The following is a 22997-nucleotide window of genomic DNA, read 5'->3' on the forward strand; positions in this document are numbered from 1 at the left end:
TTACAGACTTATTTGTACATGCATAGCCAAAGATACTAAACCAACTACAATGCATACAAAAAAGGACACACTTGTTTATGGTCTGGCCAGCCAAATGTAGGAGGAACAGGGAGCTGAGATGAAAGGTAGCAAGTCAGAGGTTGCACCAGTGCTTGAAAAAACCTTTCAAGAACACATCCAAAAGAATAACATCCCAAATTGTGTGAGTCTAAGAGGCTCATTAAATGCAAGGGGAAAGGAAAGGTACTTTCACCTTTTTTCTTCCTGCTGCCACTCCTTTCCTCTTTCCTGTGCTTCCATTACAAAGAAATTGTGTCTGCCACTGTTTTGGAGCAGAGCGTTGAGCCCAATTTTGAAACTGACAATTTTCTGCCTGGTAGTAGCCAGCAGGAATCTATAGGCACATCCAGCAGTGGTTGTGTGTTAACTCACTCAGTGGGGTTAACACCCACACTTCAGACTAGGGCTGGGTGGAGGGTGTAAATAGGATTGGTTTGCCATGATTTCTGTTCTTTGTTCTAGCTCCAGGGAAGGGAAGTGAGGATCAGTGTTTGAAAAGACAGGTGCTAATTCCCAGAGAAGTGTAGTATCCACTCTGCCATGAACTATATGGGCCTTGGCAAAGGGGGAGAACTGCAGCTCCTGTCAGGATCCACGTGATGTTTTCTGGCCTTAGTAGCTACTGCTTTAGTTAGCATGGAAGATCTAGACAAGGCAAAGAAAATATTTAATTAAACACTCTAAAAGTATTGGTATTTGAAGTCTGTGTGAATCTCTTCACTCGCAGCAGAGAGTTGTGGTTACAGATTTATCGTAACAAGGGTGCTGTGTGTGAGGGCAGGGAGGTAATGAAAGGTGGCTGATAATGTCTGTTCAGGCATGCATGAAGACTGTAATGTGCTATCTTCATGCAGTATCATTGCTCTGTGCTACTCTCTGCCATAAAGGGCAGTGAAGCAGGCTCAGTTATGTAGATTTTGGTCATGTTTATCTGTAAGCTAAGGCCAGAGCTTTGCTTTATTGCACTGCTGATGTTCTGATTGCACTTGTTGCTGGACTGATGTTCCTGACCAGTACATATGTCAATCCTGAGTGCCAGTTGCATCAGTCGCAAGTAGCCAGTTTTCTGAAAGGAGGCTAGTCAGAGATGTTTGAGCTCCAGAAAATTATTCACAGCTGAGCTGTGAGCAGTCCACGGAAGTGGACTGATACAGATGCAAGCATCACTTCGAGTCTGTCTTGTCCCAGGAGCAGGGTCCTTTGAGAAAAGAGAGCCGTTTCCCCTTCTTGCATACACACACTGCCTACCAGCAGCTGCATTGAACAAATCATGTCTTTAAGGTGCGTTTGTGTCATTTGTTTCCCGTCCCATCAAATTCTTTTTCTTGTCATTCTTCTGCCCCAGACTCTCTTCATTGTCATTAGTATGCACAGCTCTGCCCCAGAGCCCGGAAGCTCTGCAGGAGCAGGACACATCTCTCTCTTTCCCAATTCTCTTGTTCTCAACCTTCATGACAGTCTTAAAACCCTCACCAGACTTCCTAGATTCTTGCTTTCCTCCTTCCTCTTACTTTCCTTTTCCCAGTTGGCCCCTCCATTTCCCCTGGTGTCCTCTTCTTGTACAGCAGAGTTAAGATTTACCCAACAGTGCTGTACTGCTGCACTGCCTGGAGCCTTGGGCCTGTATGAACACCCTTGATCTGTGGCTTATATGCACATAGCTTGATCTCCAAGTAGCAGGCATGCTCTTCTTGTGCTTTTCCATCAAAATTTTCAATACAGACAAGTTCCCTGTTTTCTCTGGGGACTATAGAGTAACTTTGAAATTGTCTCTAATTGTCTTGGATAATTGTCCAGGCTCTATTGTCATGCTTTTTTGCTAGCCTCCCACTTTTATCAGCACTATTCCTCATTATACATTTGTTTGACTGCATGGAAGTTTCTTTACTTAATTTTAGAAATAAGAAGTAAAATCACATAATATAACACAGAAAAGAGTTCTGAGGTCTTCTGAGTGCACATTACAAATATGAGTGCAGATTTTATTGTTTTCCAGCAAGCTAATTTAACATTTTGCTTATGCAGATTGGTGTACGTGATAGATAATTCTGTGGAAAATTGTTTTTATGCTAACAAGTAGTGAAGATGAACAAATGTTCTCAGTTTTGAGCACTGCTTGAGTATTGTACTGCTGTTAATTACTGGAAATTGGTTCCAGGAAAGTGCTTACATAAGGCAGGTTAGAGTGACCTGTAGGAGAGGAGGAGAAAAAGAAAGGCTGTGGGAACAGGAATAATCATCACCACATTGTGGTTTTCTCTTTTCTGGACATCAGTGAAGAAGTATCTTCCAGGAATGGCTGATAAACTGCCATTTATCAGTTTGATAAACTGCCAGTTATCAGGACTAGGTTGTGTTAAAATGGTAGTAGGATATCAAAGGGTCTCCAGGTTCTAAGAATGAGAAGACTTATAGTTATTTCTTTCCAGATTTTTTCACCCCATGTTTTTATTTTTAAAAGGGCTAGGCTTTTTGTGAGGAAATTTCATTTTTTTCCACTAGCCAAACACCACTGAAAATAGTTTTATCAACATTATATCCAAATAAGGTCATGGTTTGTGGGTTACTGTGGTATTATAAATACCCCCTCTTGTTTAAACAACTAGTTGTATTTTTATTTTAAATGGGGGAAAATCAGAAAAGATTGATAATTTATTTTATAATCTAAGTGGATTGATATGGTTTAAAGACGTGTAATATTGTGCAAAGCAAGCTCCTGTCTCCTTGCAGGTCTTAATACAGCTGCATGGCTACAAATGTCAATTTCTTACATGGAATTACAATGGGGTAATTTGGACTGTAATAGATTTGGTTGTTAGATCCAGCGTATTTTGTGCTTTCACTACATTTTAACAGATCAGACAAACTCCCCCATATTTTGTTCAATATGTGTCACAGAGCTCATTTCTAAAACTGGTATTGTTTGGAAGTAATTTAAGCTTGCACAAAAGTGGAGAGCTAAAACACAACAGACCTTGCTGAAACTATCACAATACCTTTACTTCTGGCCAACATGCAAACATGAAAAGTTTCAAGACAAAATAAATCTAGGGGAATTAGAGAAAAGTATGGGACAAGAGAGATGGTAATGCCAGCAGCTTTCTACTAGGCTTAGTTAAGTATTTTATCCTAATTGTGGATAGGCCTTTTTGTATGATAGCACTAGAGTTACAAGCCAGTCCTACTCCCTTTTGCAGTGAAATGTCAAAGCCAGCTATAATCTTTCACAAGCAGTCTCCCTTCTCTATGCATTTTTAATTTATCTGAACTGCACAAGGGGCATACAAGATCGGAATGCTAAACCAAAGTCAAGCACATGTGGTTCCGTAAAGCTAGTCAGGTAACACTATAGGTTTTTTGTTTGTCTAAGAGGTACCCATTGACATAGAGAGGGCTGCATTGTCCTGCTGTGCTTTGGAGTTTTACCACTTGTACAGGTCATCCATCCTGACCACTCCCAATCATCTTCTTGTTCCTAACAACTTTGGAAAATTTGTTTCATCACCTTCCCCAGGAATAGAGTGTGGCTGACCAGTTTGTAGTTCCCCAGCTTCTTCTTGTCCTTCTTGAAGATAGGAGTGATCCTTGCTTTCTTCCAGTCCTCAGGGACCTTGCCCAATTGCGATCACCTTTTAAAGACAATTAAGGATGGCCTTGCAGTGACACTGGCAAGTTCCTACAGTTTCTCTGGGTGTATCCTGTCAGAACTTCTACATGTCTGGTCTGTTCGAACATTCATTAACCTGATCCTTCTTCACTCAGGGTGAACTTTCTTTGCCCTGGACCTCCCTAGTCATAGGAACCTGAGGTACCTGAAAGCTGGTTTTACCAGTAGAGAAGGTGACAATGGCACTCAGTACCTTGGCCGTTTCCATATACTTTATCAGGTCTCCTGCCCTTTCAGCACTGGGATGACATTTACCTAGTCTACATTTTATAGGTATCAGTAGAAACTTCCTTGTTTCCCTTGATGTTTTCCAGCAGATTCAACTCTAGATTGCTTTGCTTCTGTATGGTCACTTTTATCCCAGGATGAGCATGGCTTGTTTGCTTTAGCTTGCTTTCTATTGAAGTGGCTAAAAAGAAGAATAAGAAAAGAATAAATAAGAACAAATAATAAGAGAGAGGAAGAAAAAAAAGTGTGTTTTTTTTTATGGAAGAAGAAGAATACTTAGTGGCATGAGAGACTGACTTCATTATGACAGGCAAGGCCTCAGGTAAAGCCAGAGTTTCTAGGAGCAAAGTTAAAATTCCCTCCAGTCTCTTCGGCCTCTTTGAACAGCTGACAAAATCCAGAAGAGACAGCTCATGAATAAGAAGTGCAGAGGGATTTAAGATGCTTTATATCCCTGTGGATGAAATGACTGACTTCATCAAGACACTGGTTGATATGACAGCTTCAGAAGCTGGTCCTTTTAATCTTATAAACACTAGCAAATTCCTTTTTCTCTCAGAGGTTATTTTTTGCTTTGCTGCTGCTGAAAAAAAAATTGTTCTGAAACTTTAAAGTATAGTGGAGGTTGGCAAGCCACCATTAACAGTAAGAAAACTAAGATGATGGTGAAAACTTCTTCAGCTACCATTTCTTCTAATTACTGAAGAAAAAATTGAATGTGTTTATTTAGCATTACTCAGACTATATGGGTTCAAACCTCCAGGGACAGGTTGTTTTTTTTCCCGTCTTTACCTGCCTGCCCCTCACAAGACTTTCAAGAAGGAATTGTTATGAACAGACTAATGAACCAATATCCAAATTAGCAATCCAGCTAAGAGTAGCAGTTCTTCATTGTTGTCTTCCCAGCAGCCGAGTCAACTGATACTCACTAAACTAAACTCTCAGCTGCTTGATGTATGATCCAAAAACATGCAGAAAAAGAACTTGGATATCCAAACAGAAGCATAATTGACCCTGTCTGGGCTGAAGATGGGTGAGTAACCTATCATCTTACCCACCTGGACAAGGAAAAGAGAGAACAGCTACGGTTATCCCAGGGTCTACTGGAGTCCTCCACGTGGCTTCCTCCAGCTTCTGTAGGTTTTGAGGCATTCTTTGGGTTCTGGGAGACTAGTTGCTTATGTATCAGCCTTATGAGCCAAATGCACTGGATCCACAGGCATGTCTAATGCTTTTTCTCTTGCACCTACATAAAAAACAAACAAACAAAAAAACAAAAACAAAAACAACTGGAATTGTGCTGAGTCTCTGTCCTGAATGGTGTGTTAACTGGTGGTGTTTCCATGGAGAGCTGCTTGAAATGTGCTGTTACATCTGGCATTTTTTGATGGGAAATTATGCAAGAGTCACAGGATTTATTATCTTTGAAAAATAAAAGATTGGAGAAAGGACCAGTGTTTGTAAAAATAATCAACAGTGCTAAGCCCAGGATGTCTCTGTTATCTTGTGTAGATGTTTACACCTGTAGAACAAAACCAAATAAAATCCTCCCATGGGAATATGAAAGTTGCCCAGGTAAATGGGATAATAGTTTATTGTTGAAATTCAGCAGGAATTCAGAACCCAGCATGGAAACTATGTCCCTGCCATTAGTACATTTAGGACTGAAGATGTGGATGTACACAGGGAACATAAATTTATCTATGCCTTGTATAAAGGATTTGAAAAGTGTAATGAGGAAGCTAATAAAAAATCCACAAGAAGCTGAATCTTGGTAGATCCTAGAAGTGGACAAAAAGGGGGCAGTGGAGGAAGAGGGCAGGAAGATAACATAATGGTAGAACAGAGTAAATGAGTCTTGTGAGGCCAGTTTGCTTCTCCCTTGGACACAAAGGGTTTGCTGATTGCCCACTTGCTTCTTCTGTCCCTGGAATGCAGCATCATTTTTGTCTCTTTGAGTGGGAGGAAAGGCTCAGTCCCTGAAGGTGTGCCTGTACCTCTGTAATTTGAGAATGCCAAATACAACCGGGCAGCTTTGAGATTGTTTTCTTTAGTAGCCTCTTTTGAGTCTGCAGAATGCTAATGACAGGGTTTATTAGGACAACAACCCCTGAAGGGGATAGATAATGTTGTGTGGAGGCAGGACCCGCATCCAGAGCCCCAGGGTTCACATGAAGGGCACTCCTTCTGACATCTCTGACACATGAAATGAGCAAAGCTTTGCATTCCTCCATTAGTGGCAGAAACTTCTGTTCCATCATATTAATGCAACTGCCAAAATCAGCCAAGTCAAACAACTGTGTGCTGTTTCTGCTCAGGTACTGACAGTTTGGTAACCATCAGCTTCTTATCAGTGCTGGGGTAAACCCACTGCTACCATTATTGGGCAGCTACAGTAGGAAAACTTTGATCTTGTAAAATATGTTCTAAGCTAGTGGGATTTCAAGTCCTCAATACCTTTGGAAAGCAAGCAGTGGTGTGGAATGGGAGCAGGTCCAGTGGCAGAGGTGGCTGTGAATCCTGCAGCTCAAACATAGCATTGGTTATTTCCTTCCCTTACTGCTGACATAACACTGGTTTCTAGTATAGTCACTTACCTGAGAGTTGCCTTCCCTAACGAGTCTAAGGCTTTAACAGTGGAAAACTCTCAGTAAACGCCAATGCAGATGGAGCCCCAGTGGCTAAGGCTGGCTGAACAGAAGCTGTTTGTTGTAACTCACCTTTTTACAAAATGGGGTTGTAAAATTTTCCCTTATTGTAGCTGCTGTAACCTTGGCCTTTTAATCAGTGGGAAACACTTTTCTGGCTTTAATTTGTGCCATTATCAGGAGGTTTGACTTTGTCTAAAGGTAAAAATGGAAACCCCTGGGACTATGCTCTTGGTCTTTTAGTATGTGTTCTGGTACCTTAGATTTTCCTGATTTGGAAACACTGTTAAAAGTGAGAAGATTTATATTAGATTTAGTGTTAAACATTTCCTGCTTGAGAAATAGTTTTAATTTCAGTGGCAAATCGTGAAACCTAGCTGCTTTATCCATTACCCTTGTTTTCCATATGTTGTTTAGATTGTCTAGCGTAACTCCACAGGACTTCCTCCCTCTGATTCTGGGACAAGAGAAGTGTGAGCACACCCCACATGGGTGCATGGTGCTCATGTTTGAAAGCAGTATCTTCTTCTTAAACAGTGTGTACAGAAATCAGGGATCTAAAGGCAACTAATCTGCAACTTAGTTGATCTCATCACCCACTTTGCTTCTCTTGCTTTGAGTTATTCTAAATATTTTGTCTACCCTTTTTTCGCTTCATAACTTTACTACTGGGTAAAGTGACTCCATGTTCTGCATCCCAACGTGTACTTTAGAAGTATACCTGTGTGCATGCGTGAGGCAAAGTCATGAAATTTGCCCCTGAATTTCAAATGAAATCACCAAGTATAGGTTTCTTCAAGGGTGCTCAGGTAGGAATGTTGCCACTGCTGGTGTGGCCAGATTATATAGGAATTTCTCTGCCTTTTTGCAGAGGATCTTTTATAAACAGGGTTTGGTAATATCTTGGTTACATAAAGCTGAGGGCTAGACGTCTATGTGCTTGCTGTGGTATGACTGCCTCCAATATGGCTTGCCGGATTTCACCAGTAAGATATGGTTAGGGTTATCTTTCTCTGCTCACTATATGAGAGCAGGGTGAGGTCACTTTGTGATATGTGTAAAAAAAATGACTCTGCCTGTCACTTAATGTCACAGAGCATGAGCTGTCTCCTAGCCTTGTGGCAAAAGGTTAAACTAAGTGGAGATTTGGGGATGAGGAGGAGCATCCTTTTCTTTCATCAGGTTTGCTTGTATTTCACTCCTTTCAGGTCTTTTCAGAGAATAAGAGACCATGGAGTGGGATGAAGAAAATTCCTTTTTAAGAGTTCTTGCCTGTGGGGACACTGTGGGTTGGAGTACTGTACGAGTACTTTCAGTGTCTGTTCTTAGTCATTGTGTCCCAAGAGCTGTGTCTTCCAGGAGCTCAGCTTCATCAGGCACCTGATGTCAATATGATGTCTTTGTCCACCTTATGGACTGATGAACCCTAAAGTGATCTGGACCTGTAGGAGGAATAGGATGCTCTTTTTTTGCAGTTTCACTTCCATCCTGTGAAATTGTTGAGACAGTACACTGCATTCTCTAGATCATTGGCTGGATCTTCCACACACTGAACTGCAGTTTTTCACTGCAGATACCTGTAGTACTCACTTGGGCCATGCATGTCCCTGCTCTCCAGATGATCAGGAATTCTCTTGTGCTTGCATTTGCATCCTTTAAGGGAGCACTGGCAGTTTTGAACACTTCTCCATGGGTTTATTGGGTTCAGAGACTGCTATTGGAGAATACTTTCATTACTGAAAGGGCAGCAGAAGAACCCAGCCATGACAGGCACTTAGAAGGGGATGAACTGTCCTTTGTGCCTCACAGTTAAGTGATAATTTTTGCTGAATTTTCTCTTTTCTTATTCATGGGGCTTTTTTTCATGGGTAGCGTAATAAACCGCCTCATGTCATGGCTTTGTTACAGGCCAGTAATTGTAATCCATCCACCTATAGGTGTCATATTCACCTTTCTGGAGCATGTTATATGAATTTATCTGTGTTAATACTTGGAAGCAGTTTAAAAAAATTATAGCAGATGACCATTGCCATGGGCATTTCCAGGAATTTTCTGAATAATTGTAAGTTCTGTATCTCTAAAACATTCTTAAAAATATTTTTTTCAGTGACCCATAGAGTCTCTGGCACCAGAAGTCCTGAGCACTCCCTGCCCAGCCAGAGAGAAACATCCTGCTTTCTGATCTCCCCTGAGGCTAGAATTATTTGTGCCATTTTGCACTATTAGGATCATGTGCTGTAGCTGTTCCCACCACTTCTTCTAGGTCAGCACTCCAGATCAGGTTTCCTAACAAACAGTTTTGTTTCTTCACATGTGTGTCCAGTGATTCATTGTCTTGGGACATTTGTAGGTGGTGAGGTCCTGGAATGTTTCTGAGGCAGATGGGAAGTGCTATTTTTCTACTAAGAAGAAAACAGACATGAAAAATTATGTGGGCTTGTGAGTTTCCTTTTAAATGACTCTAAAGAGAAGGCAAAGACGATTTGTGTGTCAGCTTGAAACTGTGGATTTTGCTGAAATTCAGAGAGTAACAGTTTTCCACAGTCTGAAATCTCCCTTTATATGAAAAAAAATCAGGAACAGAAGCAGAACTTCTGTTAAGCAGCATTTCCTTATCCATTTCACTAGATGTAGAAAATTTTCAGCCTCATGATGGCTCAAATTCATGTTCAGGAGCCTCTGCTGAAACCCACAGTCCTAGCAGAGAAAATGCCTAGGTGAGAATGCCTCTGTGTGCACTGGCAATAAAAGCTGCAAGCAGGGGACATAGATTTTATGGCAACAGTAGTAGCCTGTATTCTGCAGGATTGGGTACTGCTACTGAGGAAGGTCAGGCACTATCAATGCATTTCCAAATGTGTGGACTAGTCTACAAGTGGACATTAGTCAAACAGCGTTGAGCATATTGCCTGTTGCAGTCCCTGCATGCCATCTCCTTTCAGTGCAGATTAAAGGCTGGGGTCTTATTTACTCTCCAGTAGAGTGCATGGCTGAGCTGGTGCACACAACAGCTTCTTAGTTTCATTTTGAGCTTGAACACAGAATAGAGATTCATCGCTCCCCACCCCGTACCAGAGTTAATTGACCTCACAGAGACATCTCTTCACCTAGTGGTGTGAAGATAATGCAGGGCTGTGTACAGAAAGAAAAGAGCAGGCTTTCTGATGGGACAGGGCCCAGGGCTTTTCTTTTGGGGGGCATTCAAGTGTATTAGGCTGAAGTAGAAAACAGGTGAAAGAGGCCTACTCCCTGTCATGTGACTTTGGGCCAAGTCTTCCTTGCAGGAGAGCTGCTTAATCCTAAACCTTGAAGAGTGAATCTTTCTTATGTTTTTCACATTTGTTTTTGATGATCAGGTCTCTCACATACCACCAGGCTCTTTCTATGGCAGTTCCCAGGAAAGAGGCAGAAGTGCTGACTCTAGAGAGGCTTCTGGTGGGGTCCTGTACCTCAAACCCTTTCCCTTCTCTCTTTTTTTCATTTTGCACCTAGCTCAGGTTGAGCCTGTAGGTCCTCTGAGCCCCAGACCAGCTCTGTCTCTCAAAGCACATATGATGTACCTTTTGTATAGCAAACACTGACATCTCTTGATCCTTTTATGTACGTAGCCTGAGCAGCTCCTGGTTGGTCATGTCTTCTGAGCAACCTAGTATCACATACCTGTTTGTATTTGTATGCATCTGTTTCATACTTATCTATTCATTTGTTCTGTTCTCTTTTGTGGAGTATTAGCACATCATTTTTCTTCCCAATGCAGACATAACTCATTTCATTGGCAACAGTGAGCAAAGGCTTTCTGTAAAAGCCTGTGCACATGACTGTGATATAAAAGGTATTCTTATCACTCCATCAAATTAGAAAGAAGATTAAGGCCCAGCTTCAGGAAATCACTCAAGCAGGCTGACTGATTGAAATGGGATTCATCCGTATGCTACAGTAATTTCCCACACACAAGTCTAAATCACTTCTCTGAGCAAGCATAACTGAAGATTGATGGGAAATAGTATGTTTGGTGATGTGATGTGAGCAGCTATTCAGTAGCTCACTCCCGAAATGTGTGAGTGTAAGCTCTTTAACCTGCCATGAAGAAAATTATTTTGCCACTATAGATTGCTTACCTTTGTCTTGTTCCTTTCTTCCTGAAAGCTTTGGATTAGGAAAATATTAGTTCAGAGCCTTGGCTTTTCATTGCTGAGGTGGGCACTGAGCTCATCCAACATTGCTTACATGGGACGGATACCTAGTCTGAGCTTGCTATATACACTGCCCCTATCCTCATTAATAGAGATGCACTTTTAGAAAAGTCTAAGCTGTCTTAACCTCATCCTTGTTCACAAGGGTTGGATCACCTTTGGGAATCACCCCTTTTCTACTGTCTAGAAGCAGGGGAGGAAGAGTGAATCCCCATTCCCTTTGCACATATATTTCTCTCTGTAAAAGGTGGGAGATAAATATATAGGATCTGTCATCTTATATACCTTCTGTTGGCCTTCCAGTGGCTAATTTTACTTAGTTAAAATGTTTAATTACAGTCATTCATGTGCCCTGATGCATCTGGTGGTTTTGCTGATATGAGCTAATTCTCAGTTAACTGACCTGGGCCTGAACCATTGGCAAAAAACAGATACCAACTGTATTAAGTTAGGTCCACATAATGGCACATTAGCTTTACTCTTTCTGAGAGCAAAAAGGCTGAGGAGCTGCAGGAAAATCAGAGAAAATATGGTACTCAGTGAACATGCATTGCAGTGTTTGGTTGAAAAGTTTCATTTGAGCTGGATTGTTTGCATTCTTAGGATCTCAGGGAACCTTCGTCTTGATAAAAGTCTATGCTCAAATGACACCATCCAGCTGTGATGCTTTAAGCTGGTAGTTCGTAAGCCCTAGGTGTTAAGGCACGAGAAACTGGAAATTTGTGCTCCAGTTCATTGAATCTATTTTGGAGTGAGAAATCATAAATCTGTTTGGTATAGTCCCCTGTTAATCTCATCACTATTGGACTTCCCTGTCTATCTCCTTGATACTTGGATCATTTTGGTGTTTTTATTCCATGTACTTACGAAGAATATTAACAAAAGCCAAGCTTTTTCCTGAAGTTATTTATCAGTTTTAGAACTGCTTACATCTAGAGAAACAAGGGAGCTCTCTCATAAGACAGTTTCTCAAAGCCTAATTTTAATTAATTTAGGCTGTTTAATGAACAAATGTTTTCAAGAAAGCTAAATCTATGAGGAACTGTACAAGGCTTCTTTTGTCCATCTGATTCTCAGTAGCCTTGTATAATAAGGTGTCAGAGTGATGGTGGAAGTCAGTGAGTATGCAGATCACTGTGCAGAGCATACAGTCCTCCAGGGATAACTCCTGCATCCTTTGAGTAATCATTTACACACTATGATACTGAATTATGGGCTGACCAGCCACCACATCTTTCTGAAAACAGAGCAGAGACGTAAATCAGAGAATTGGGGCAGATGTAAGCTAGGTTAAGTCCACTCAAAAATGCTGTCGACACAACTGAAGTGATGTTTCTGTCCCTGATGGCTTATACAAAGGAATGAAAGGGGATGATCTAATTCGTTGGCTTTCAGAGCTATTTTCCAATCTCTGCAGTTGAATGATTCTTAATAACTTAAAAATTGTTAATGATGCTGACTGACAGCTCAGTGCATTTATGATGCCAGAGTATGTTAAAATGATGCATTCATTGTGGTCAGATTCTGACCTGGTTTGCACCACTACCAGTTGTAGACTTTGTGCTGCTCCTGAACAGGTGTCTCTCAACTTCATTTCTTATTGCCCCAAGAAACTGAGAATGGCCAGATAATCCAACAGCCTGTGGGACCAGAGTAATTTAGTCACATCTGCATTTAGAGAGGCAGAATGTGGTAACTGAAGTGACCTTGGGCAAGTTAAGCAATCATTTGTTAGAGATCTTGTGTTTCTGGTGCATGCTGGGGGCAAGTGATAAAACACTACCTGCTCTGAGTGTGGCAAGCCTCCAATGATGAGGAAGGACTTTGTTGTTCTTTTCTCTCTTTCCATGTGCTCACTGAGTTCTGATGTCATTCTTCTCTTAAATGCAGGTCACTTCATGGGCAACAACACAGTGATTGATGTTTTGAGGAGAGAAGGGTACGAGGTAGAACACACTCCAGCTGGACAAGCCACCAACAAGTAATGCATTCTTTTATCTAGTGAGCAGCCATTGGGAGGGTGGGTAAACAATCGTGAAGAGGTAATGGCAGCTGGAACTATTCCTAACAATGAGCTGCGCTCTGTCTGTCCTCCCCAGCAGTTTGTTTTTCTCTTCTATGAGGCAGTTTGGAAACAGGATTTTACTTGTTTTGGGTTTTGTTTTTTGGTGGGTTTTTTTGTAGGATTTTTTTTTCCCGGTTGGTTGGTTTTTATATTGTTATGTTGGGGTTTATTTATAAAATAAAAATATTTTTCCGCTGTTAGTTTTTAACTCTTAAAAAAACAACCATATGAGTATGCATGTTTGGTTTGTCATATCTGGATAGTGTCTTATAGAGTATGCATGTTTGGTTTGTCATATCTGGATAGTGCCTTATACCATATAGGGTTCCAACCTTCTCCTTCCTTCCTTTTAAGTGTTTAACTGCCCTACATTTTAACACTTCCATTCCTTTACAGTGCTATTTTTGATTCTTTCTTGTTTCTCTCAGCCTGGAATCTGACTGACCAGAGTCCAACCCAGCCTTTTTGCAAGCTGTCCCCATGAATGATTGCTCTCATGTTCCCTGCTCTCTTCTGCATTTTTAAGCCAAGATACTTGCTGTTCTGGTTCATCTTGCAGCTGTCTTTTGGGATACAACCTTTCTCTTTTTATCTCTCACTGGGTGCCTTTATCCATCTCCATGGTTTCAGTATCTACAGAATGCTAAATAATCTCCTCCATGCTCTGCTGAGAATTACATGTGCTCTTGACTTACTGCTTCCTGGACTTCTTGCCACCATCCTAGGGTCTGGCAATCCTTGTCTCCCCTTCTCCAGACTCTTGCCAAACACATATTCTTGTGTCTCTGGATACCGGCGCTCTTTCTCATATTCACTGCTAAAAGACCACACTGAAAACAAGGTTTTATCCCAGATATTGTACTCTTTCGCTTTTATCCTCTTTGCCAGGAATCAGGCAGGCTATCCCTCACTGTTTACATCTTCATCCCTTACATCTGCTTACACCTACATGCCTTACATCTTCATCCCTTACATCTCACCCACATTTCTGATACGGGGCTCTCAGGTAGGATGATCACCCTTTGTGCAGAGTTCTTATTCTGTGGTACAAAATAATAACAGATGTTTTCCTCATACTCTGGTTGCTTCACCTTTCTCTTTGTACCACATTTGCTGTTTTTTTCAGACCAGGAGATTCAAACTCTGGCAAGTCATGTTTTGCTATGATTCGTGACATGGACATACATCATTAACTTTCTGTGCACTGAAACAGACTGAGCCAAGACTCATCCTCAGGAGCACATGAATGCAGCTCCTAACACTGTTGCCACCAGTGGGCAGGTAGTTTGACATGGAGAAACTCTGTATGCTTAAGCACGAGACTTCATTGTCCTTAACACTAAAGTCACATTAGACAATCCAGAGTAACAGTGTTTATATGATAATCAAAAAACTGACTGCATTGAAACTTTTGTGGCACTGTTTTTTATCACCCAGAACGTTCATAGCTTAGGTATTCCTATAAACAGCCATAGCAGCTTCTTGAATCTGAAAGGAAGATAAAGAGGTACTTGAGAATAAAGAAAACCCAACATTGATCTGTAAAGGTATAGCTGTAAGGAAGTCAAGAGCAGACAACTGTGGAAAGGAGGGCTAGATCTCACTCATTAGGGAGGCAGGTGTCAGTGGTACTCAGGGTAGTTTAGAACCCAAGTGGCTTGGCAATGACTGGTTTGGCACCCAATTTTCTGACCACATCATGGGTGTTCATTGTTAGGTCAGTGACTCTTGTGCATTGAAAACCCACACTTTGATACTGGTTGCATCTTGAACATTTCATTAGGGCTACTGGACAGAACATCTTTCCTGGAGTCTTTTAAAGCTGAGTGAAAAAAACTAAATAAGATGGCAGTTTAGTCTGTTCTTTGGGAAAAGGTGTTTACATTTCTGGATTACTTGAAAAGAGGTTTAAAAATATGAAAGAATTTTCAAGAAAAATGTGAGTTCTAAAGAAGAAGAGCATTTGAGGTGAGGGAAGACCTGTAGAGAAGAGTATGTCTGAGTCTTGGGGTTTGGATGATGGGTTTCACTTGATTGCTATACTGGGCTTGTAGGAACAAATACCAGGACAGTCTGTGTCAATAAAACCATATCCAGCTACTGTCCTAGATAGCTGTGCTGTAGTCAGTCTAGTCAGTGCCTATCTACTATTTCACAGGACAAAATTCAGAAAGGAATGAACTGGAGGTGGTTGAACTGAGAGCATTCAAGTGGCTGCTTTACTGTCAGATACAGTAGCTGAACAGTCCTGAAACAAGAGCATGAAGAAGTCTGCAGTTGTCTCCCTTCCCTGCAACATGACATTGTGCAATAGCAGCACAGTTGACAGCTTCATGTACTCTGGCTAAACCCAAAGACCCTTGTGAGTTATCATGTGCATCTGTGAATGCAAAAAGATGAGGGATCATCATTATCATTCTTGTAACAGGAAAACTGTTGGGTGCAGTCACACAATTCCACCTGCAGATACGACTTCCTGAGGTGTCCTGCTTATATGCAGGGGAAGGGGATTAGTGCTAGTACTGGCATGTGGAGTGTGAGGGCTTTTTCTTTGTGGTGTCACCAAAGCAAGGAAGGCAAAAGAGGTGCTCCAAACATGCAGTAGCTCAAAGGACAGTTTATAAATAGTGCCACAAGTTCAATCAAGCTCCTACTGTCTTATTTTGGGTTTTAACTGTTGTTCCTGATTTTAGAATGCATATATATATTATAAAATATTCATCACATAATCACAGCTGTAATTAAGGTGCTTCCTGACTCCTCCCTTAGCTGCTGTGCTGGAAGAGGGAATTGGCCTTGGAACGAAGTATATGCTTTTGCATCTGTGTGCCTTTCACTGTCAGTCCCTGGAAAAATTGCCTGCAGGAAGTGTTAGAAAGGAGGTTATGCATATGAATGTCTGTTATTAATCGTGTTTTGAGGTTGCAGGAGTCAGAATAAAGGACTGGCCATGCACCTTGGAGATAATCTTGGCTGTGCCTTTGGCAGTGTTGAGCTCCAGCATGGTATGGCCATGGGTTTGCTAGGGGAGGCTGCAGGCAGCACGGCAGTCTAATCTACAGAGGAGGGCTGGTGACCATTCAGTGACTTTCACAGTTAAGGAACAGGCACAGTGAAGAGAAATCGGGGAAAAGGGAAACATAAGCAGAGGACCTTCAGAAAAATCTAATGAGGTCACTGGAGACACTAGCAGGGGGGTCACTGTGTAAGGCAGTTAAAGAGTGGGTGATGTGAAGATGTTGTGGAGGAGAGCCAAAGGGTCATGACACGTCAGAGATGATAGTGAGAGTGAGAATCACAAGGATTTTTAAAGAGATTGATAGCCAAAGGCCCATTCTGTGTCAGCCTCTGTCACATAAAGTGTACTGCATGATCAACCTGTGATTTTCCTCGCAGGAAATAAGATAAAATCCTCTTCATTTTCCATCTACTCTCTCCCTCATATTCCAGTCTACAACTTCATTTTTTCTTCAGGTTGGACCCTCTTTATTCTCCATCAAATAGACAAACCCACAGTGATGGGCTAGCTTGAAAATTGCAGCCTCAATGAAACATGCCTCTTTCTCAACTTCCTCATTTCTATGCCATTGCAAGGTAGAAAGGAAGTATGCTGTGGTTCAGGGAAGATTTCACTGATAGAAACCAGGTTTCTGCACAGCGCTGTGTGGTCCTCTGTCACCTTTCTGTTAGCTCTCTGTTACCTCTCAATTTCAACCCAAGCCAGTCTCCAATTTTGTCTTGTTACAGAAGACTCCTGCATCTCTTCTCTTCATGAAGGAGCCATAAAGATCAGTCAGATATTTGTACTGTGCCAGGAGTGGATAAGAGACTGCAGCCTACCTGTCTGGGAGCATAGATAAGGAGATGTTGCTTGCTCCAAATACAAGGGAACAGAGCTTGAGTAATCAGGGTGGAGCAAATTAATTTTTTTTCAATACATCACCTTTGCACAGAACTGGGTAAGAATAGCCCTTAGAGCTTTTTCTGGGCTCGACAGTCGTCCTTTGGGCTTCCAAGATTTGCCTTGTGAGAGAGTTCATGCATGCACATAGGCTCACAATAGTATCTTGCTGGAGCTGCTTTGAAATCTGGATAATGCTGCCAGTCTAATACAGGATCTGTGCAGCTAGAAACCCAAAGTCCTGACTCCTACTCCTTGTTATTTGCTATGTGTGCAAAGCTCACTTCTGCACTGTGAACAGAGAGAGAGCTGCAATTGCTCAGCCTCCTCCCCTCCATGTGGACCTCCATGATATACCCCTTTAAAATATATACCACTGATATACCCCTTTAAAACCACCACTTCATACTTCTTGTTCTGCTCACCTGAGTGGCAAAATAGCATTATCTCCTTTTGCAGATCATCATGGAGACAGTAAATACTTAGACAAAGTCAATGCCACTATAATGAGTTGACCTCTGGTCTTTTATGTGTAGACATACCTCCTCGCCCAATGTTCTATAAAGGCTATGCGTTTGCTGCTCTGTACCATCTGGCTTCATGAAAGAAAAGATGAGAGAATGGTGAACTCGGCATTGCTACAGCTAATCTGCTGCAGACTACATGGCCCAAAGGGTTGCTTAGTTATTGCTTAGTTATTGAGGCATTTTCTTCAAAGACCATAATTTGAAGATGCATTTCTGCCGTCATGAGCTACTCTGTAGACTAGCTCATTACTTACCTTCTCCACTAGTGAGAGCTGTTGATCTAGGACTGGCTCCTTCAGCTAGCGTGCCTTAGTTGTCCTGTCCCTGCACCTTTCTCATGCTCCCCAAGTTAGCTGGCTCTGGGCAGGAATTGCTGAAAGGAATAATCTCTATTCTGCACTACATCAGACTAGAGGAGTCTAGTCTTGACCTTCTCTGACTTTAAGGGTGATTTTTTTCTTCATTCTTTCTAGATATGCAAGGTTATTCTCAAAAGTTATTCCAGCCTTAGCCAGACTGCATTCTTTTCTCAGTTCCAGATTACCTCTTTTCCAAAGCTTTTTTTCATTAAAGAGCACTATTTTGATCAGAAAATTGACTCAAAGACAATGGGGCAGGAATACAAGGCAGAGGAATAAGCATCCAGCCACTGTCAGGGAGAAACACCTGGTTTATATGTGCCTTGATGGTATCTGTACCAGGATTCTGCCTCAAAAGCACTTTCAAATATTGTCTATGTTCCCTCACTCTTCCAGCAGAAAACCCACCAAAACCTTGTTAGCCTTTTCATCATCATCGCTGGCACACGGTCCCTACGTTGTATCCCAGGAACTCCCACTGCCGCTGCATCCTCAGAAGGAGGAAGAAAGGGAGGAAGAAGAACTGCTGCCTCACCTGCTGCTCCCTGATAGTACTGATGTGCTGGAGAAGGTGGACAGGAAGTACAAAAAGAAGAAGAAGCAGCAGCAGAAGAAGCAAAGATTGAGACAGTTTAACGACCTCTGGGTTCGCCTAGAGGAAAGGTAGCTGATGGCTGGGAAGGGAGGAGGGTTTGTCATACAAACTCGATTTTACTTAGACTTCTTAATCCAGTATGTCAAGCTTCTGCAAGGGCTGGATATATACTGAAGGCTGGATCTGACCTTCTCCCTCACTGTGGTTCTTGCTGAAATATTTACTCAAGGCTCTTTGTGCTTTTAGTAACAATAGCTTCTTCTACATTAGGTTAGGTTTCTGGAAAATTAGGCATAATACAAATGGAAGCTTTGTCTGCACGATTTTACATTTAGAGTTGAGGAATTGTGAGTATATGGTGGTCCTCTTTATCACAGGAGGCTGTGTTCAGTGGTAGATGGGACATACCAAAGCCTTTGACCTTTATGTGGAAAACGTCATATCTGGCACATATGCTCCTTGCATTTGGACAGTATTTATGCAGTATTTCCAGTCTCTGTGTTCTTCCAGTCTCTAAAAATTATGTGAGCCCCATGGCATTACTGAAGATCTAGAAAGGGGGATGACAACCTAGTGGATGATGGAGTTAATATAAAAATGGAGTGTGTTGTGAGGCAAAGGTTCACACAAACCCCCTTGTTATCATCTAAACGAGCTTACTTACTTACAAGAACTACAGCGGCCTGCAAAAAAAGCCAGCTTGTTCCTTGGTTATGGTAGCTATAGGCATGTGGCTGAAGGTGTACTTTAATGGTGACCTCCTGTCAGATAACACACAGGCCTGAATCTGATGTCTTTTGTACTTTGTCCCTCTGTTTGTGTTTCTGCCACACTCAGGTTGAAAGCATTTTATTTTCTGGTACTGTGACTAACCAGACAGGACAGGATGATGAAGAAGAGCCTGCAGTTCTTGAAATTAAGCCTCTACATTCTTTCTTTTTTTTTTTTTTTTTTTTTTTTTAACTCTGAAGAATATTTCTTCCTGCTCCCCAAGACACTGAGTATATCTGAGTTCTCCTGTGCCTCTTTTGTCATGTCGCTGGCTCACAACTGTACCACTGGTTTGAGTAATACATTGCCCAGGTTGGCTCCAAGCAGGTGCAGCAGCTGTTGTTCTGTTCCAAGCATTCAGACATTTTAAACCAAACTCACCTTCTTCTCTAATAGAGTATTTTTGTGCCCTGTCTCTGCTCCTCCTTCCAGCCTGAGTGTGAGTAGTTTGGAGAGAAAGGGGAACAATGCACACGAGGGTCTGCATGCACCTACACACAGTTCAAGATTCACCAGTACAACAAATGCTAATATTGATCAGATTTGGATTTGTCTTTTAGTGTATCATTTACTTTACAGTTCACAGAAGCTGTTTGTGAACTATTTTTTGGGTGTCTGTTGACACTGTTGAGTTGAAATGCTAAGGGATGATCTGGAGTCTTTATGATCCCAAGCTCCCATCCTGCCTGCGGTCTGACACATGAAGTTTTTCACACACAGATGTTCTCATGAAGCTCAGGGAAGTCAGTGAGCATCCTGATGTGAGATATGCATGCACTTGCAGCACCAGTGCCTTCAAAAGAAAAGGGAAGTTGGGAGGATGTGCTACTGTGGCTAAGCTGGAGGTACATTAGGGCTTACATACTGAATTGCAGCCACTGCAATGCAATAGTGAGATAAAAGCGAAGCTGATGACAGCTCGGAAAACTACTGTCTAAATATGGGAGCACCAAATGCTTCCTTTGTTTTTGTCATGAGAAGTGGCTGTCATCCATGCACGGACCCCGCCCGTGTCTGTAAAGAATTGGGGATCACGCCCCTCCGGCCCTTCCGTGTCGCTGCGGTCTGCCTAGTCAGCAGTGGGCCGAGCTGACAGCCCCACCTCGTGGCACACCCACGACATGTCACCACTGAAACGGCGCAAGCTCACACGTGCAGAGCTCGTCTCACCGGCAGTCTCAGCCGTTGCGCTGCGCATCCTCCCGGCTGTTCAGGCACAGGTAAACCTACCAGGTTTCTTATGCGTGGGCCATTCTGTGAGGTCGGCAGTGTGAAAAGCACAGCGCAAGTGATTTCATACAGTCTTGCAGTGGGCTTGGCAGCATTGCTTTGATTGTATGCATCAGCTGTCAGCTGTGTTTCTTTGATGTGCTGCCAGCTGGTTTCTCTTCAGTTATTGTTCAAACCTTCTGTGGGGCCTTTGGGTATGGAAGGGTGAGCATTTTAATAAAAGATACTAATTGCCTTCAATTCAAGTAATCAAAGCATTTTTGCTTAATGCAAATGGCCAAAATAAGGCAAGAAAAGGGAGTGGGTGGAGGAGAAATGACTCTACTTTTCTATCTGGCCGGTAGATTTGCTTTTAATTTTGGCCAAATTTGTCTTCTGGCTCACACAGCACCATGGGGCCTTGGGGTATATGTCAGCCTCATAGCTGTGAGGTCAAGCATGGTTTCCAATGGTTTGCCAAAGAGAGCAACACCTTTGTGGTATATGACCCTTTTGACTCCTGACCTGCCATGGTGTGGGAGCTTCCTCAGTTCAGGACAGTTGGTATTAGCAGCCTGGAGGATACAAATTTCTCTCCTCCATCATGTGTTGCCATAATGGGAGTTCAGCATCACATAGGCTCTGGCTCAGTTCTCGTTCATCACCACCTCAGAGTGCTCAGCACTGGGAGCTACTCTGGGGTGTTGTGATCTTTTCCCACGGACTCTAGAATACATTTCTGGAAATGGCTCTTTCTCTCCTTAAAGCATGTCATGCAACCCCCTTGTAATTCCTGACCTGTTGAAGGGAATATGCAGTACAGGAAGTAGCTTGGTCCATGCTAAGATGCACGTACTGAAGCATGGCTGGGGAAGATGGATTGATTCAGCTGAAAGCAGGTGCCTTACTCCTGCTGTGCTCAGCAAATATCGCTGCAGTGACACTCCTCTGCAACAAAGCTTTTTTGGTTCTTACTTATTTTCTGCGTAGCTGTAAGGTGCTAGGAATACAGCTGTCTTGACTGACTGTGTGGGAACAGTGGGGAGGCTGGCTGGGTGGACCTGAGTGCAGCCTCCTAAATCTCTTCCTTGTTCTCCCTGGAGGCTGCTTTGCAGTTCAGCTGGGCACCCCAATCCACATGGGCTGAAGTGGGAGCTGCCCACACATATAAGGAAGGGATGAGGCAGCACTCTGCCATTTGGAAACATAGTCCTACCATGAGAGACCGTTCCTAGCAGCCCAGAAAACTGACAGTAGGGCACAGAGGCTGAACAACTCCTGCTCTGTGGGCATTAGGCAGTTGTGGGCTGAGTCTGGACTGACATTCTTTTCTTGCCTTGCAGTGACACCAACCCTCCTCCCCGGATCCGCATCATTAATGGCTACATCACAGTTGAACCCCAGCCCCGGGGCCACGGACGGTCCAGTCATGCTCATGCGGACACTGGCAGCACTTCTGACCTCTCCTGTTCCCTCTTCCTTACGCTACTGACTTTGACTTTGCATATGATAAGGCTTCATTGAAACATAGGGAGAGTCAAGCTGCAGGGCTATGCAGCTTGCAGTGAAAAACTTACGTGAAAAAAAAAACCACCAAAACAAACAAACAAAAGTAGAAGACTCTGAGTGGGACACCTATTCTTTGGGCATTCTTAAACTGTCTCCTTTTCCTGAGTCTGGATCATTAACACTATTAACTGGTCTGACCTGCCCAATACAGGAGAAGATATTTTAATGAAAGTGTTATTTATCCTTCTCTTGCAGAAGAATGACTTCATGTTATCCCGTAATGCTTTGGGGAGATTATAATGTTGCTGTAACATAGCTGTTATTTAGCTGTGTGAGCCCAACTAAATTACACTTTTTTCACCTTCAGTGCCTTGTAAAATGATTTACATACCACTAACTTGTTTATTAGAACAGAATATTTTGGTCATATGGATGCAGCTGGAAAAGAGAGGTTGGCATTTTATGCCTCTGCCGGTAATGCTTTTAATTCTTGCTTGTTAGGGCTCCGAATTATTGCATATAGAGGTTCATGACAACACCTTCTACAATAGAATAAAATGGTAAAGACTTGTTAACAGAATATTTCTGCTGTCTGTTTGGTGCTGTTGTAAGATGGGTACACTTGAGCCTCCAGTAGCCAGACAAGTCTCATAAGCACAAACTAATGTACATTTAAGAAAAACAAATAGCCTGGGGAACTTCACAGTCATAATGTTGGACACTTTCAAAGTAAGTTCTCAGGAGGTGGTTTGAGAAGCCCGGATGCAGGTTTTCACTCGCTAATATATTGTTATTTTATAGCTGGATTCACTTCTGGGGGAGAAAGGGCTTGCTTTTCCTTAGTTACAAAGACGTACTGCAGACCAGACAAACTGGGCACATATGTGTGTATTTACCAGGGCATCTGAGAGGGCCACCAAACACACTAGCATCTGAGTGTGTTCTGCCAGTTTCTAGCCTATGCATTGTATTGCTTCTCACTCGCTTCCGCCTGTGTAAAATAGCTGCTGTGTAAAGTAGCCCCAGGCTGACTTTTCACTGTGCTCTCTCTTCCATGGCTGCTCCTGAGCTTTGCCTCTGTGAGGGGAACTGAGTTGAGTGGAATAGCCACCAAAGTTTTTTTTAGGTTGACATGAGGGAAGAGTAATTATAAACCACTCACAACAGAGATCCAAAGAAGCACTATGGATAATTCAGTTCTGGCAGTGTAGCTAATTTTGCAGCCTGTTTCCAAGTGTCTGACTGTGTCAGAGAAATAGAGATGT

At 42.4% G+C, this 22997-nt stretch overlaps 1 protein-coding gene across 3 annotated transcripts in view; it reads left to right on the forward strand.

Annotated features, from left to right (window-relative positions):
* TRABD2A (TraB domain containing 2A) overlaps positions 1–21789 on the forward strand; it is an 85821-nt gene extending 64032 nt beyond the window's left edge. For 2 of the 3 annotated variants that reach the window (XM_061364982.1, XM_061364984.1), the window contains 3 exons: positions 12687–12777; positions 18045–18311; positions 21567–21789. In XM_061364982.1, the coding sequence (XP_061220966.1) occupies positions 12687–12777; positions 18045–18311; positions 21567–21747 (539 nt within the window). In that variant the 3' untranslated portion in view covers positions 21748–21789. The remainder of the gene's footprint in view (positions 1–12686; positions 12778–18044; positions 18312–21566) is intronic. The other variant, XM_061364983.1, reaches the window with a different exon arrangement.
* The last annotated feature ends 1208 nt before the right edge of the window (positions 21790–22997 follow it).

This window comes from Neopsephotus bourkii, unplaced genomic scaffold (genome assembly GCF_033783945.1).
Source record: "Neopsephotus bourkii isolate Nb327-2 ecotype Australia unplaced genomic scaffold, CSIRO-AGI_Nbou_v1 NB_1261, whole genome shotgun sequence".
NCBI lineage: Eukaryota > Metazoa > Chordata > Aves > Psittaciformes > Psittacidae > Neopsephotus > Neopsephotus bourkii.